Source organism: Alexandromys fortis, unplaced genomic scaffold (assembly GCF_014885135.2).
Source record: "Alexandromys fortis isolate MF-2015 unplaced genomic scaffold, M_Fortis_MF-2015_v1.1 scaffold_23, whole genome shotgun sequence".
NCBI classification, from domain to species: Eukaryota; Metazoa; Chordata; class Mammalia; order Rodentia; family Cricetidae; genus Alexandromys; species Alexandromys fortis.
Window position 1 is genome coordinate 1,569,789 of NW_026067907.1, and position 16,304 is coordinate 1,586,092.

At 43.6% G+C, this 16,304-nt stretch overlaps 1 protein-coding gene across 12 annotated transcripts in view; it reads right to left on the minus strand.

Annotated features, from left to right (window-relative positions):
* Window positions 1-194: 194 nt before the first annotated feature.
* Syne1 (spectrin repeat containing nuclear envelope protein 1) overlaps window positions 195-16,304 on the minus strand; it is a 461,878-nt gene continuing 445,768 nt past the window's right edge. For 10 of the 12 annotated variants that reach the window (XM_050135800.1, XM_050135794.1, XM_050135793.1 and 7 more), the window contains 6 exons: window positions 13,475-13,675; window positions 11,904-12,032; window positions 10,006-10,218; window positions 8,826-8,918; window positions 7,415-7,473; window positions 195-1,128 (listed from right to left, as the gene is read on the minus strand). In XM_050135800.1, the coding sequence (XP_049991757.1) occupies window positions 888-1,128; window positions 7,415-7,473; window positions 8,826-8,918; window positions 10,006-10,218; window positions 11,904-12,032; window positions 13,475-13,675 (936 nt within the window). In that variant the 3' untranslated portion in view covers window positions 195-887. The remainder of the gene's footprint in view (window positions 1,129-7,414; window positions 7,474-8,825; window positions 8,919-10,005; window positions 10,219-11,903; window positions 12,033-13,474; window positions 13,676-16,304) is intronic. The other 2 variants (XM_050135802.1, XM_050135801.1) reach the window with 1 other exon arrangement.

A 16,304-nucleotide genomic window follows, 5' to 3' on the forward strand; every position in this document is an offset into this window, starting at 1 on the left:
GTCTCTCTCTGTCTCTCTCTCTCCTGTTTAAAGCTATACTAAAGCATTCTATTATATGTTTTGTAATATGTAAATTGTATCGTCATATACAAAGTATGGTTTAATAATAACAGCAAAGAGATAATTTATGCTACATCCTACTGAATAATGAAAATTCAAGGTATGTTTTAAAGAAATAAAAGACACAGACAAAGTACTTTATAGTATCTATAATAAATGCAAAGAAATCAACAAACAAAACTTGGCTTTAGCAAACTGTACATACATAAATATCTTTTTTATACTATAACATTCAATTTTCTTCACATAAAGCTTTTCATAATCTTATTTATTACATCCAGGTTTTCTTTATACCTTTTATTTTTTAAAAAGTGCCTTTCAGATTTACAGCTTGTGCTCTAAAGCAACGATAAAACATCATGCCCCGAAGAAACCAAGGTAGAGAAGCTGCCATAGGTGACCCTAAAAATCGTATATGAGGAGGTTCTAATGCCTCCAGCAGGTTGGTAGATTATACGATACTGACATGGTGCCCGGGAGGGTGATTTTGGGTTAATGGAGCAGCACCATAGGAAAGCTGCCCAGATGGCCCATTGGAGCCATTGGCTAGGCCAAAGGCCTGGACTTCCAGGGTCAAGGGAACGCTGTACGTCCTTAACTTAATTTCTTCAGTGTTAAGGCTCAGAGTGTCAAATGACACTGTTCCGATCCCATTTGGTCTCTTCTTGTTTTCCATCCATATCCAAAGGTTTGATTTTTCACACACAGGTTATGGAGGAGAGCTGAAGCTGTCACGAGGGGCCCTCTGCTAAGATCAAACCCTCTGATAGCCTGGGGTTGCTTTGGGCCCATCCGTCCTCCAGCACTTGTGTGGAGGATGTCCTGCTTCAGAGTGGAGGAGGACCATTGGTGTATCTGAGCATGGGGTGGAATGATCGGGCGAAGTTGTTGGAGAGGGCACAGCTGTAGTCTTCCTCGGACATGGGTACGAGGCAGGCGAGTCCCATAAGGAACAGCAGGAGCAGCTGAAGGGGGAGAGCAGCCCTGAGGACCCGGAACAGGAAGGATCGACCCGCCCGCGCTGGCCTGGGTTCAGAAAGGGAGGAATCGCAGCCACCTTTTGTGGACCTGAGGGAAGAATCGACATAAACAGCTCAATTTAATTACAGGATGGGCACTGGTTCTTGCCTTAGCGCCTTCCTGGGATGTAAAGGGCCATGCAAAACACCACCCTGTTTGGCAGTGAGTAGCCAGCCCTCTGCAGGGTGCCCATGTCATTTGTTGGCCACCAACCTAAGAACTACGGGGCCTTCGGCAGGCTTCCCCACGACCAAGGGCACCGTGCTTGGAAAGTGCGCTAACTCAAAACTAAACATCCCGTCAGTCAACTACAGGTGACAAAATGCATTCAAGTTATACTCCCTTTACTCAATTTGGTGACAACGCTTCCATCCATAATGATAAACTGTATACGTGAAGTAGATTCAGGATAATTAAGATGAGGATGTTCGATGCATTTTTTTTGATCTAATAAACATTTTTAGGCAACACTGTCAGAACCCCAGTGGACCACAACTAAGCATCCTGCATACGATCAGCTTTACGTAGCATGAGGACAAAGGTGCTCCAGCCACATCGCTCCGACTGAGGAAAGGCACTTGATCTCAGAGGAAGCCTTGGCTTTATCTTGCACCGCAGCAGCATCTGGGCCTGCGGAAGCAGTTTCAGAACAGCACAGGATAGCAATGTCTACAGAACATGGCTGCGGGACAGCAGATGTTAGCTTGGTCCTGTCACTAGCACGGTGGCGTTCAGAAACTGACACCGTTTTTCCAGAGAGGAAAGATGGCCACCTTGAAGCTCCTTCTAGATCCAAAGCACCAAGTCTTCCTATTATGCTTCGAGTGCATTAAAGAAAGCACAGAGGTTTTGTTATTCATGAGAAACCGTGGTTATAAAGTCCTGAATATGGAAGTGGGGTTTGTTCTAAGTGGGTGTCACTGTCTCCTTATTGGAGCAGTCACTACTGCTTTTCTGGGTTACGTGTGGAAAAGGCTAAGGAGTTGTTATTGTTTTACAAGAGTTATTTTGTGGACATATATATCAAACAGCACCCTATGAGCAAAAAATAACAGATATATCGAGAAGATTTATTTTTAAAGCCCTAGACCAAATTCCCTAGTGAGTTCGTGATTAAACATAAGGACATCAAACACCCTTGTTGGGAGAAGAAAATATAAAATCTATGTTGGTGAGTCTGCAGGCCCAGATTCTAAGAAACCATCTGGAATTGATTTTCTTGGGTTTAAGATCAACATTTCCAGCCATAAAGGCATTGGTCACATGCCATTATATCACTATAAGGAGACTGCATTTCCAGGAAGTTGCATAATAAACAGGAAGCCACTATGTAGCCATTATATATTAGGCTATACCCGGGTCTCTGGCCTTCCTTTCCTCATTTGTGAAGAAGATGGGTAGCTGAGCATATTAAATAGCAAAGACATTTTTTTTTCCTTTGACATCTTATGTGATTCAATAATTTGCTTTAAAGTGTCCTGAGAAATATGGGTTAAAAGGACAGGGCAAGCTCTGTACTGAGTTTTTCTTTCATGCGATTCTTCAGTAGATGTTGTGTGACAATAGCCCCTGACGAAGAACATTCACCCTGGAACGAGGTAAGTGACAGCAGAGTGGCAGAGAGCTACGTTCCTCGTGACTACGTATCTAACTGCTGCATTTTCATGGGGGACATCTGGATGCCTTGGTGATGGGCAAAGGCCCACAAACAGCTGCTAATTCAGTCAAACAGAGCTGGATAGCTCCTCTTTGTCAATGATTGGCTCCTGTGACATTAACGATCAGGATCAAAACAGAGACGGTGTCACGACCAGCTCGTTCCTCACAAGAACTGCCGTTCATCATTTGGAGAGCACGGGCTCACATGTGACAGACTCCTTTAAAGGACACGGCACACTAAACAACATCAAAGCCCTCTTTATTAAAATGTAACTGCCACCGGACTCATACTGCTGGAGAATGCCAACGCGGGGAGAACTAATGGGCAGAGGCTGGGACAGAGGGAACATGCAGTACTTGTGGCTTGACTACGCCATTGGAAATGTTCAGTCTACCGACTGCGAGAAGGCTCCACCCCACCTGGAGTAACTACAGAACTCCAAAAGTTTCAAAGTTGTTTCTTCATCAGGGTGACTCTGTCCTAGAGGTTTTAGTTCCAGTAGGTTAATGATCTCAAAGTAAAAGGGGACTTTGTAATACTAACTTATTGAACTGAGATCATCCACGTTTGAAGAGTCCTGGGAAGTTCAACAGAAGGACTAAGTCTGATACGCAGACTCTGTCCTAGTCTCCACCGGCTTCTGTATAAATGTGGATAACAGTGGACTGCAGTTATACAGGAAAATTTAAATGTGCGACTCTACCCAAAGAACTTAATCAGTGGAGATATTTTAAGTAATTTTGTCCAGAATAATATGCGCTTATTCTCTATAAGTAAATATATATCCTGCCTTCCTCTTCTTCCTTCAAATTGATGACTAAATAATTGTTTGGCCATTTTTTCTAGAACACATAGTCACTTATGGAGGAAGGAGAGCAGTAAGGGAGGGAGCAGGGTATAATAACACATGACACAAAAGTCCTTATGCTAAAGAGAACCAGGAGGCCTGAGAATTCATATCGAGTAGGTAACTCATTTTCCAAATTCTACAGGACCACAGAAGATATACTGAGATCATTCCGTGCATACACCTTGGAAAGCTGAGGGAAAATAGTTTCAGTTTGTTTTGGTATTTTTCAGCCAGCAATGGCAACAGGGTAAATAAATTTCATATGCAGGAATTTCTAGGTATCCATCTATGGTCTTTGAATCCAGTACTTCCTCATATGTGACTCAGAAGACAAACTGCAGCCATCAGCTGAGGCCTCCATTATTCCCTTATTCCGAATTGAATGTTGACCTGGTCCTATGCACGTATTGCTTGATTTATCCTATTATGGACAACCCAGTGGTAGAGAGGTGTAGTTTCACTATAAGAGGGTCCTCAGTGTTGTGAGATCCGTATCCATTCTTCAATCCCTTGTCCTTGTCTGTAAGTCGAGGGATCTAGCCATGTCGTGGGGATTTAAGGTTAACTGAGGCAACACACACAAGGCTTAGCATAGCTCTTGAAACCCTTTAGGTACTACACAAATGCCAGCATCTAACAATTATTTTGTGTGGCTGCACTGGAGGTGTGTGAGTTCTGTCCTTGGGAACGGCTGGATTCAGTTTATTCTTCAAGGAAAACATTTCCAATTCACTAACAGTATTTTCGAAAATATTATTTCCCAAACTGCTTGACTCTTTTCCCCCAAATGCTGGGACAGTTTACTTCAAAAGAGCAAAAGAGAAATCTCTTGGTGTCTCACACCACAGCTGTCCTGGGGCAGGAGGCAGCTGGCCTTACAACAGCAACTGCTTTAGGCTAAGGGTCTTTGAATGCTTTGAACAAATGCGCTTCCAAGAAGAGTCCAACAGAAGGAACTGGGGAACAAATTTCACCAGAAACTGAAGATCATTTATGGGAGTTCTTAGCGAGCAAGCAAAGGAAAACTCCCATTGGCTTACTTAAACATATTTGACTACCTTGAGGCAATTGGAAGGGACACCTCTTGCCCCTCCAATCAGAACTTCGGCCAATCCTTTTGACTTCCATTCCTTCTTAGTTCTCTGTGTAGAGGATGCCAAAGCCAAGAGCTCCCAGGGTAGCCCGGCCTTTCACTGTTCTGAGCTATGGAGTGAGGTCATCTTCTATCCCACATGGAGAATTGAAGTCTGCCATCTTGCCAAAACCTAGCCTGCCATCTCCAGAGTTCTTAGACTATCATCCATACATGCATATCTGTATAGGAGACTTTTTGGCAACAGGGTTACCAAATCTGAGGTCAGATCAGCCTGGAGAAAGATGCCAGTTGGACCAAGAGAAGCCCTGTTCTGCAGGCACCCTTCCACGTGCTTACTCCCAATAAAAACCACGAGTACTATGAGTTAGTATAAACGCAGGCCCAGGTTTGTTTTTTGTTTGTTTGTTTCTTATAATTTTAGTAAGTTCTGAGAAAGCTCCTTGCAAACAATCTTAGGAATCTCTGGATTCTGATAGATTGCAAATCTCTTAATGGAAGAAACCCCTGTATGTTGGTTTTGTAGGTTTAGGTCTAAACAGTGTCGAGTCTGAGTAACTACTGGCTTCCACTTAGTTAAAATATTATAATGTTCAATGGGAAGACTAAAATTACTTAACCTAACTTAACTTAAAATTCAAATGAAATACATAATAGTGAGAATACAGTTAACACTGAGTTGAAACAGTAACGACAGAAGATCCACCCTCTCCCTTCACACCGGTACCTTTCCAAATTGGTTCCTGTTTGGCCTCAGAAACCAGTGTTTGTCTCTGAATCCTGTGTTTCTTAAATTACCTTTTGGATTTGCTGGACCAGTGCAAGATCAAACTCAAGGTTTCCATGCCAAGGAACACCGTGGCAGCCCAGACGGTGAGTGAGGTTCAGCTCCCCTCTGCATTCACTGTCAGGGTTGAGTGCACCCTGTCTAAGGGGCCCCGGACTTAAGCAGCCCCAGAACGTTCAGTCACAGTTTGTCTGCCAAGGTGGCTGATGGAGCGTGTCACTCGGGGGAAGGTTCTTTGTAATCTGTTCCCTCCCAGGTAACCAAGTGAGCACCGGTGAATTATTAGAAAGAGGTTAATTAGCGGTGCTGGACAGAACAGAGCTGAGAGGAATTTTGTGGGTACCGCAGTGAAAACGTGGCTGACCCATTGGCAAGAGCCTTGTTAGGGGGCACATAGAAACAATTGATACCCAAGGAAACATACCTCCCACATATTCAGAAGACCTATGTGGCAGCCCACCATAATTAGGGGAGCAGACAGACTTGGTTTTGTGAACCAAAGGGTATTTGTCAATTAGAGACTGGACCTGACGTTTTCTCAGAGGAATCCCATGGGTAGTGGCACATCCAAACTTGTGGGAGAAGGCGAATTATATAACACCAGGCTTTGCCTACAGTATGCGATTGCCTTTAAGAGGATATAAGAACACCCATAGATGGCCATCATGATCATCCTAAGACCTTGGGAGTTTATTCTGTCTTTCATTATTGCTGGTTTATTATAGATTGTTTAAAAGGGGGAAAAAGCAAAAACGCAACATTGTTTTCAACCAAAAAAAAAAGGAGAAAAATTATGGTAAAAGAAGGCTTGAAAAAAAGCATATAAAAATAGTCTGTGTGTTACTTCAGCTGAGTGGGGTTGACCACATAAAACAGCCAACCCTGAGGAGCACAGCGTTTAAACCCAGACTACTACTCAGGGGCTGTTTACAGCCCCATTTCCCCATTTCCACCCTCCCTGCAGGCATTTAGATTTCTTCTCAGTGGTATTAAGTTTCCAGAGGGGCAAATATTTCTCAGAGAACTGCCTGGGACTGGGATGAAAAGCCAGCTATAAGAACAGTATTTTCACTTCACAGAAAAAGAAAAAAAAAAGGAAGAAGAAAAGAAAGAAAGAAAAGGTTTTCTGGGGAAACACAAGCTGAGTTGAGGAAGGGCAAAGGCATACAGACATCACACCAACAACAGAAAAGGCAAAGCATTGCTAACTGCAGAAACAATGGGGACCTCAGAGGCAAGCGTGGGATAGAGTGGCAGCAGTGACAACTGTTGGGGTCAGCTCTCAGGAGAGTGAGCAGGGTAAGGGCTGGGCCTGGATTCAGAGTGGAAGAGCTTGCCAAGTGTGAAGAAGACAAGGGGCCGAGGGCTCTGGTAGAAGAGGGTTAGGGCAATCTGAAGTATCTAGAAAAGTACTTTGTTTTTTAAATGGAAAAAAAAAAAACATCAAATTAGGCTCTGCCATTTTAAAAATCCAAAACCCACAATCTGGATAAAACAGGAAGGTCAAATAAAAAAAAGAAACAAACAAACTGGGGATGTTAGTATATTTTATGCAGATTTGTGGGTTGTGTGGGTGGTGAAGTAATTCATCGATCAATTACCTGCCTTATGGTAAAAATCTAGAAGCAGAGAGGATGATAAAAATCTGCCGTGAATCAATGGCAGTTGTGCCGCTAATGGAATCACATATTCATAGACACACCGAGCCTCCTTCATCAGAAAGGACCAGACAGGCTAAATACAGGGAAACAAAATTTGGATGGAAGAGATGACTGCCATCCGCTATGAGGTTTGCCTGTTCTCTATGGGGAAATTTCTCTTCCAATTGACTAGGACAGGCTGCAATATCTCCACTACCCAGATTAGAGGTTTCCCTAAATCACGGGCAATTTGCATCATCCTCTCGGGGTTCTAGAACAGGTGGAAACCAGGAGAACAAGGTACCTGCTCTTTGGGCTGCTGACAGAGGGTCCAGGCTGTGAGTGACTACATTTGCCTCGTGGCTGTTTGCAATGAACAGGGGTAAAGAAAGAAGAATGTTCAGTCTAGGCAAATAAAGACAAGCTAACCAATGAAAACAACCGAAAATGCAGCAAAGGGCAAACAAATCAAGTGCAATGATCGGTACCCATGGACCAAGGAAACTGGCTTTTCTTCAGTAAGGAGATAGACTCATATTTACAGTCTCAGACATTAAGCCAACATGAGTTGCCGTTGTGGCATGTACCCGCAGTGGGCACAGCCTCTCCTATTCCTCCTGGCAGAAGCACAAATGATTCCGTGTTATTTAATATTCTCTGTGCGTTTTCCAACTCTAAAAATGAAATTCACTTTATCATTCTATATACTTCAAAGAGCATTCACACAGGCTTTTTCATTTTGGCAATTTTGAGGGCACAGTTGATCTTAAGAATTTTAATAGTAAAACGAGAGGGTTCTCTGTAGAGAGGAAGTCCAACATGTTGCACACTCAAGACAAATCAAGGTTAAATTTTGAGTTGAAAAGCCAGTATTCCTTCACATTCTTAAACTAGGATCTATAGGAAACTAGTGAATGTTGGTAAAACAAAATTCTAATAAGGATAACACATGTATCAGCATAGAACATAAGTATATATGACAAAAAATACAAATGAAATTGTTACTTCTAACACCTAAGGGGAGGTGGAATGAATATACTTATAAAGCCAGACAAAAATATCAAACAAAAATTAAAAACAAGCTCCTAATTACACAGAGAATCGAGGAATAGAGGGGAGCAGGAGTCAAATTTGCCTTATCCTCTGTGCGCTCTGGTGAGACAGCCCCTACCATGGGCTGTGTATGGGGTTGGCTTGAGTAGTTGCCCTCTCAGGGTTAGTACCCAGAAGCCCTTGGGCACCACCATTCAGAAACTCCTTCACTTGAGAGTTAATGCAACTTCATCCATCTTATCAATGCAGCCGACTCATAAGATGCCCATAGTTCACCCCTGCTGGCTGAGGTATTTCTGGGCACTACAATCCACCTTTGTTTAGTGGACATGCTGGTGGTGGCTTGAAGAAAGGAGCCACCAAAGGTATATATGAGCCCCATTCTAGAAATGGCTAATTGAGAAAAAAAAAGTTTTTCTTCATGAGTACTAGTCACACATTGAGCCCATTTAAAAAAAAAGAAAAGAAAAACAGAAAAAAATCTCTTTTTTATTGCTGAGAACATGCTGCAAGGCTGGAGACATAACTTTGCATGGGTAAATGGCCTTTCTTTTCTGTTTGGGGTTTCTCGTTTTGAGCCTGTGAACCCTGGAGACACAAACACTGTCGCTTTCCACACTTCCTACCCATGGATCAGTTGGAAAGAGCCAGCAGAAAGTTACCGATTTCTGTCTGTTTGGGGTACTTCTGCCCGATGTAGGACTCATGGATCCTGAGGTGTCCAGCTCATCTGCAGAAGACCAGGAAGACAAATCCTGCAAGAGAAAGGGATGCATTCAACAGCTGCACATCCCAGGGCACTGGGGTCTCTTGCTGCTGCTGAGCATTCTCAGCTCAGCCCTCTCCACCTTTATCTCTACATCTCGATCACAAAATCAGACCATCCACAAGAAAACCCAGTTAAGGTGACAAGAACGAAACCTAATTCTTCTCATTTATTGGGATTTCTTGACATAACTTTGCCTCTTCGGAGAAACACAGCTGGTGTTTTATTTTTATGTTTTCTTATTTCTTAGTGACATGGGCACAAGTGAGTTGACAGTGGCCCAGGGTGGGGAGAGGTGTGGGGGAAAGTCTTTACAAATACAGGTCACTCAGGACAGACAGAATCCAATTCGTTTACGTTCAAAATGAATGCCAGCTTCCTAGGAGACTGGCTCTGAGAGGTCAGGAAAACTGCATCTACCCTGCTGTGACCCGGGGGAGGTTGTGCTCAGAATGCTTCCGGAGGAATGAGCAGCTTTGTGTTCATGAAAGCATTTCACAACTGAATGTCTGACACCTTACCAAGCACTCTGGATCTACGGGGCACATGCCTCAAAACTAACAATATGTCCATGATGGAGTTGCTCTAAGAGGGGAAATGGGTAAAATAAACACATAGAGGGCCGTTTCAATGAATGAATGAATGATGAATGAATGAATGAGCCAAAGAATGGATTCAAAAGGAGAGTTCATGCTCTCCTGCCTGTTTAACCCAAAACTCACATGCAAGGACTATGTCGGTCCATTGCAGCTGTCTACCTGGAATTTCTTAATGTCTACATGTCATTTCTTAAACACACAGTTGAAATGAAATGCCAGAGTAGTCACGGCAACAGGGTTGACAGGAGCAGGCTGGAGAGGTCTCCCGGATTTCACAGACTCAAAAGCACCGTCCTGTTGTAAAAGTTGACAAGTCTGCTTTTATATTTCGAGACAGCTCTCAAAGCAGCGGTGATAGAGAGCGGCCACTCGGGTCTGACAAGTGGTCTCTCCGAGTCTTTCTGCGGCAGGTGAAGATGCGGTGCTTCGGGCTCTGTGGGAGACGGGATGCTACAGTGTGTTGTAGGCCTTACCCACCTGCTGACTGCTTGCCATGTCCAATAACTTCTCCAGATCCTTGATGTGATGGCTGACTTCCTTCAAGAGAAGTTTGAGTCGGTTTCCAATGACATGGACTTTTTCTTTGGCCTCTAGACAATCTGAACCCTCGGCATTCACTAAGAGCTGGCGAGACATGTCTTGCAGCGAGGTCACTCTCAGCTGGGATTTCTGCAGCTCCTGCTTTATTTGCTATACATAAATAAAAGGAGACATTTCTTTACGAAGTTTTGGCACTTGGAGAAAGTTGTCCATGTGGGCCTTCATATCTGAACCTCCCGTGACATTCAGGCTCTAACTATGTGATATGGGGATTCCACGCTAACCTTGTTATAGCCAAATATGTTCTGAGGGACCTCTAAATCCCTCTAAGCTTGGGGCTCTCATTCGGCGCATGGCTTATAAGAATTATGGGAAAGTTTAAACCGAGTAAGGGACGTGAAGATTCTGACAAAGGAAAGCCCTATGCAAATGGGGTCTAAGATAACCTGTTAAACAGAAAAATGAGATGCTACCATCAAGGTAGAACAGATTTGAATATGTCTAGATAAATCTTTTGAAATGATCTTCAGTGAGCCATCATCCACAGGTACCTGCCAGAAGCCAAGGGTGAGCGGAAATATAAGAGCGCCACTATTGATTGCAAAGATCCTTCTAATAGTGAATACAAAGCTACCAATTCAGCAGTTTGGGTGAGTGAGCACTGAATGCTATGCTATAGTATTGTATTACCATAGAGACAGACCAGATACAAAGTATGTTCCAATGGAACTCAAGCTTGCTTCCTTATCATCTATATATTTACCCAGCTATACTCCATGTTAAATTGTCTCAGCATCCCTGTGCATGAATTTGCACAGTAAATTTCTGGCTGAATTTAGTGTCAGAAAAAGCTTCTAGCTTCTAAGAAATAGTTGTGTTCTTGTTTTGTAAGATAGTGACAGTACGTTATCTCATGGCTTTCTGCAAACCTGCCACTGAGGTTTGTGTCTCACCTGGCATATTTAAGTCCTCTTAATCAGACTCAACTGTCTCTCTTCAGTTAAGATGGTTTAATTTCAGTTTTACCATAAGCCACTAAATGCACCGTGGCAGTCAGTGTTAACTGCCAATTTGACAGAATCTAGGATCACCTGGGAGACAAGTCTCTGGCCATTCCTGTAGGGGATTATCTTAACTGCATTCACTGATTTGTGAAGACCTATCTTAATAGTGAGAGGGCCATTCCCTGGGAAGGGGATCGTAGACTGCATACATGGAGAAAAAGGGCTGAGTGCCGGCATTCATTCATTCATCTCTCTGCTTCCTGGCTGTGGATGCCACGTGACCAACTGCTTCAGTCTCCTGCTGCTCCTACACCCTGCCATGATGGAATGCGCCCTTGAACTACCAGCCAGAAACCCTTTCCCCTCCTTGGTTGATTTTGTCGGAGTATCGTACTGTAGCATCAGGAGAAGAAACCCACCACACACGCTCTTCAAGGCTGCGGATGTAACGCACAAAGTTTGGATTAAAAGTAAGTATACCACTAAAAAGGCTGCCTTGACAGACGCAAGCTGATTGAAATAAAGAACACTTAAGATTAGCACAATTGAGCAATGGGCAATCGTGTTGGAAGGTGATTTACACATATTTGTTTCCTGACTGGCAGCCCCGAAGAATTAGATTAGAGACTTTGGATGGAGCGTAAGTAAAGAGCATGCAAAAGTTTGGGGTTTTTTTTAAATGTATCTTTTAGTGTTTTTTGTTTTTTTTGTTTTTTTGTTTTTTTTTTTTTTTTTTTTTTTTTTTTTTTTTTTTTTTTTTTTTTTTTTTTTTTTTTTTTTTTTTTTTTTTTTTTTTTTTTTTTTTTTCAAAAAAAACCCTAGAATTCTCACCACGAGTTGCTTGTGATGGTCCTGAAGTGTCTCTGGGTCAAGGGTAGAATCAATTGGGACAATTTCATTTTTCCTTCTGTCAATGTTTTCCAGCATGAGAAGCAAAGCATGGCTCATTTCGTGGAACTCCTACCAAAACAAAACAAAAACAAACAAACAAAAAAAAACAGAGCATAAAATAACTGCGGAAGGTACATTTTCCTAGAATATATTTCAGTGCCTTTTATGGCTGTCATGGGAAATATGCAGCGCCATAGTGACCAGGACATGACCTCTCAAGGAGAAAGGTCCCTGCTTGTTTTAGGAGGCAGAGCGGCTATGGCCTGATCCCAGCAGCCCCAGTGCTGTTGTGACCCACACAGTATGAGGTCATCTTCTTATCTAGAGCATCTAATTTACCACTTGTGGGGACACTTAGACAGGAAGGCCACTGACATGAAAACACTTATTTCTTAAAAACAAAGCAAAACAAAACAGCAGCAGCACTAATAGGTGATCTGAAAAGAAGCAACTGTCTTCCGCGTGCTCTAATCTCTCCACGTTTAAAGGGCTCAATCCTTCATTCATCTTCTTACGCGCTTACTGCCCTTGTTCTTGATGTGCCCCTACATACAGTAGACACAGCTGGAAACAGCAACAGGGACCTCCCCCTTCCCAGGAGGCATCACACCCCGTTGTCGTCCAATCCCATCGCGTACAGTCTGGACGCAAGCAAAGCCTCACTGGCCCTTGACCTTCTGATCACTTCCTATCTGTGGGCTATAATCTAGCCACACAGCCTTCTTGCTCTGCTTTAAGTATGCTTCTTTGCATACTTCATGGAACTCCCAGCTGTTGAACTCCTTCAAAGCAACATCCTCCCGGCATCTGGCAAATAGCCAGGGGATTTCTTGGCCCTCCCTCCTGTAATAGTTTTTCTCTATTACTGTCAAACCTGTGTTTATAAATTCCTCAGATAACTATTTCCTTACTCTAAATGTTTTTTATTACACGTCTTTATTTTTCTGGGGAGGAAGGGGGCATTTACATGCCATGACATACATGTAGAGGTTAGAGGGCAACTTTCAGGGGCCAGTTCTCTCCTTCTGCCACAGGAATTCCAGGCTGGTGGCAGGCACCCTTACCCACTGAGCCATCAGTTCCGTTTCTCCTACTCTGTTGCTATTGTCTTTTGAACAGAAGCAGAGGCTGGACTGTATCTTATCTGCCGAGAGATTTACCTGGCACACAGAGGAAACTGGGTAAATGCCGGCACAAATGGATGAATCTGTATCTGTAATGCTCACTTTGTTGTGCAAAATTTATCTGCCTAAATGCTTGGCAAATATGTTTTTGAGTGAATAAGTGGATCAGCCAAAGAAGGATCGTCAACTTGGTAAGCACTGGCTTTTTATCTAGCTAGACAGAAGATGGGACAAAACTCCTTGAACGCAGGTCACAGGAACAGATTCCCCAGGAAGAAGAAAAGCTGTCTCATTCAAATACTGGCTTTGAAGAGCAACCACATCCGTCAAGCAACAGCAATGTCAGTATCCAGGCTGGTGTCTTCACCCGCCCAGAGCCCTACCAACCTGGCACTGCATCAGTGCGCCCTGAAGCAGCTTCCGCCAGTCCTCCAGCAGAGAGCACACTCGGTCCCATCTCCCGTTCATCTGGGATAGGCGGTCCTGCAAGTCGTGGCTCTCCTTACTGTCCCCCTGGGTGAACTCTGAGCTGCAGAGGTTGATGGAGAGGATGATGGCTTTGCGGTGGTCCACGGCCTTCTGGAGCTCCTAAGGAGAACAATCAAGTAAGGACAATGCTGGAAATATTTCCAAAAATCGCGTTTAAGTCCCTTGAAAATGTTTTACTCGGACCTGGGGATATAGCCCTGTTGTGAGTTCAATCCCCAAACCCCACATAAAACACCCTGGTGTGGTGGTGCATGCTTATCAGCCCAGGGTTGGGGTAGAAAGAGGAAGAATGTTGGGGCTTGTAGGACATCGGTCAGTGTGGCCTAGTTATTGAGCTCCAGGCCCATCACAAACAAAAGGCAGATAGCAGTATCAGAATGATCTCGAGGGTGTCCCTGTCCTTCATATGCACATATACACACGTGCAACTGCACACACACACACACACTAAAACATGCCCTGAGCAGGATGGTCAGCCAGATGAGGGATGATGGGTACATATCACTTAGAATGATACTACAATAAAAAAAGAATCATAATAACTAACAACATAATAACTAACAACAAGGATGGAACATAAGAAAATACATGAAAATGGTCAAAGAGCTGGCTGAGAGGTTGGAGCGCCGCCTGCAGTGCTCGAGGTCCCGAGTTCGATTCCAGCCTGGGTAAGTAAGTGTCTGTATGTGTTGTGTGAATGTGTCTGCCTGTATCTGTCTGTGCTGTGTATGAATGTGGATCTGCATGCATAATTAATTGGGAAAAAAAGAAAATACATGAGGTTCAAAAAGTTCAAACAGGATGTGATGTGGACCACAGTAGCATTCCATGTATACACACCCATACACACACACCCACTGCCTCCCATGTTTCAAGAGTTCCTATGACAAAATGAGCAACTGCTACATTTTCAGGATGTTTGCTATGTTTGCTAGGGCTTTGCAAAGTGGGAATTTAAAATGGCCAAGGGGAAAGGACTTCCCAAGGCAAGAAGAGACTCACAGAGAATTTTAATGCCTGGTACAATGAATGGCGGATCTGAATACCCGAGCCCCGTGCAGAAATAGCCAACCACAGCACAACAAAACAGGGACTGAGCTCTGTAGCTTGAGGAAAGATGGCTCTGGCCTTTTAAAACCTTTTCAAGAGTAATAGTCTCATTTCACTAAACTTGTGGCACCCAAACTTCTCTGTGTGTGAGGAGGAGAGAAAAGCTCCTCAGAGCCTAGAATTCTGGCCTCCAATGGCCGGAAATGCAGGCTCATTGGCCCACAAGTTAAACCTGACTATGCCATAAGCCACATTGTTGCTGTGGTGAAGAAAATTCATTGGGTTTTTATGATTTGGTAAATTTAGCTTGATTTCCAAAAACAAACAAGACAACAAAATAAGCAAACAAACAAAACCCTCAGGCAACCCAATTTTGGCTTCATGCATTAAACAAAGCAAAACAGTTGGGAACTCAGTACCAATAACTCAAGTTCTTAATTCTGTAGTAAGAATCTCTATGTGCTCAAAAACACCCAAAGATCCATCCTGGGTAAGTGATTCTGGAAATCACACTATGCGGGGTAATTTCCTACAGTTTCTCATTATTTCTGTCATCCTCCTAATGACTTAAGTTTTTTACTATAGGTTCTCAACATGGTTCCCCAGATGTCACCACAAAGACCTCACAAGTCAACAGATGCGGGGAAATGTCGTCAGTTGTCCCAGGGATCTGCTGACAAAGAATCTAGAATGGATCTGTTGAGAGAGGTTCAGAAAAAGATGTGGGTGGGACAGGTGGTTGCCGCTTGCCATGCAGGATGCCATCCAAGCTCTCTCACTGAAGTCTCAGACTCTGGTCAACAATACATGTCTTCTTTTAAGGGAGCCTGGCTATACTGCAAAACTACCTACATAGAGTGCCTTGGGAACTCTAGAGAAAAAATGCATTTCTGAATGCAGCTCCTGTAAGCTGCATCTCTCATTTGTTTTTTGTCCTGGGGCCCATGGGGCTGACTCAGCGAGCAACACCAAAACATTGCAATGGGGATTTGTGTGCAGGAAGATTCATTTCTGTGTCTGAAAGTTCAAAGGAAAGCAACAGGATCAGCAGGAGAAAAGCCACAATAACATCAGTCCACAATGAACAGTATACACTAAAGACCACAGGAACACAAACGGAGCATGTGTTATCCCAGGAGGCTTCTCACTGAGGAGAAACATGGTTTTGATGTCCTCTAGACACAATCACAGGAGCTCCAGAGCTCCCAAAGAGAAATGAAGCCCCGGGTCTGGAGGGGGCTCACAAGCTTCCACAAGCAAGTGTAACTGGGTGAGGAGGCTGAGAAGCAGACCTGTAAGTAAAGGACAATATCTGTGCACTCCTCCAGCCCGAGCCAAAATCAGATGCTGGCGTGAGTGTTTTGCCACAAGAACTCCACACATTTGTATTGTTTGCTCATTTACTATGCAATTGCTTTTGCCACGGCCATAATCCATTTAGCAAGTTGTGTTGACTGGAGACAGTCAAATGATTTCACCAGGTCTCCCAAAGACTCACACTAATGTGACCTTGGGAATGACTTCTCTCCAGCCTATACAGATGTGCAAGGCTCTCAAACCGGTGCTTCCCCCTGTGAAGAAACCAGATGGGTTCTAGAGGTCCCAGGTTCTTTATTAAATCTAACTGGCCATTCCTTAAAATACTAATTTATTAAGTTGTAAGCAATAATTTGCATGA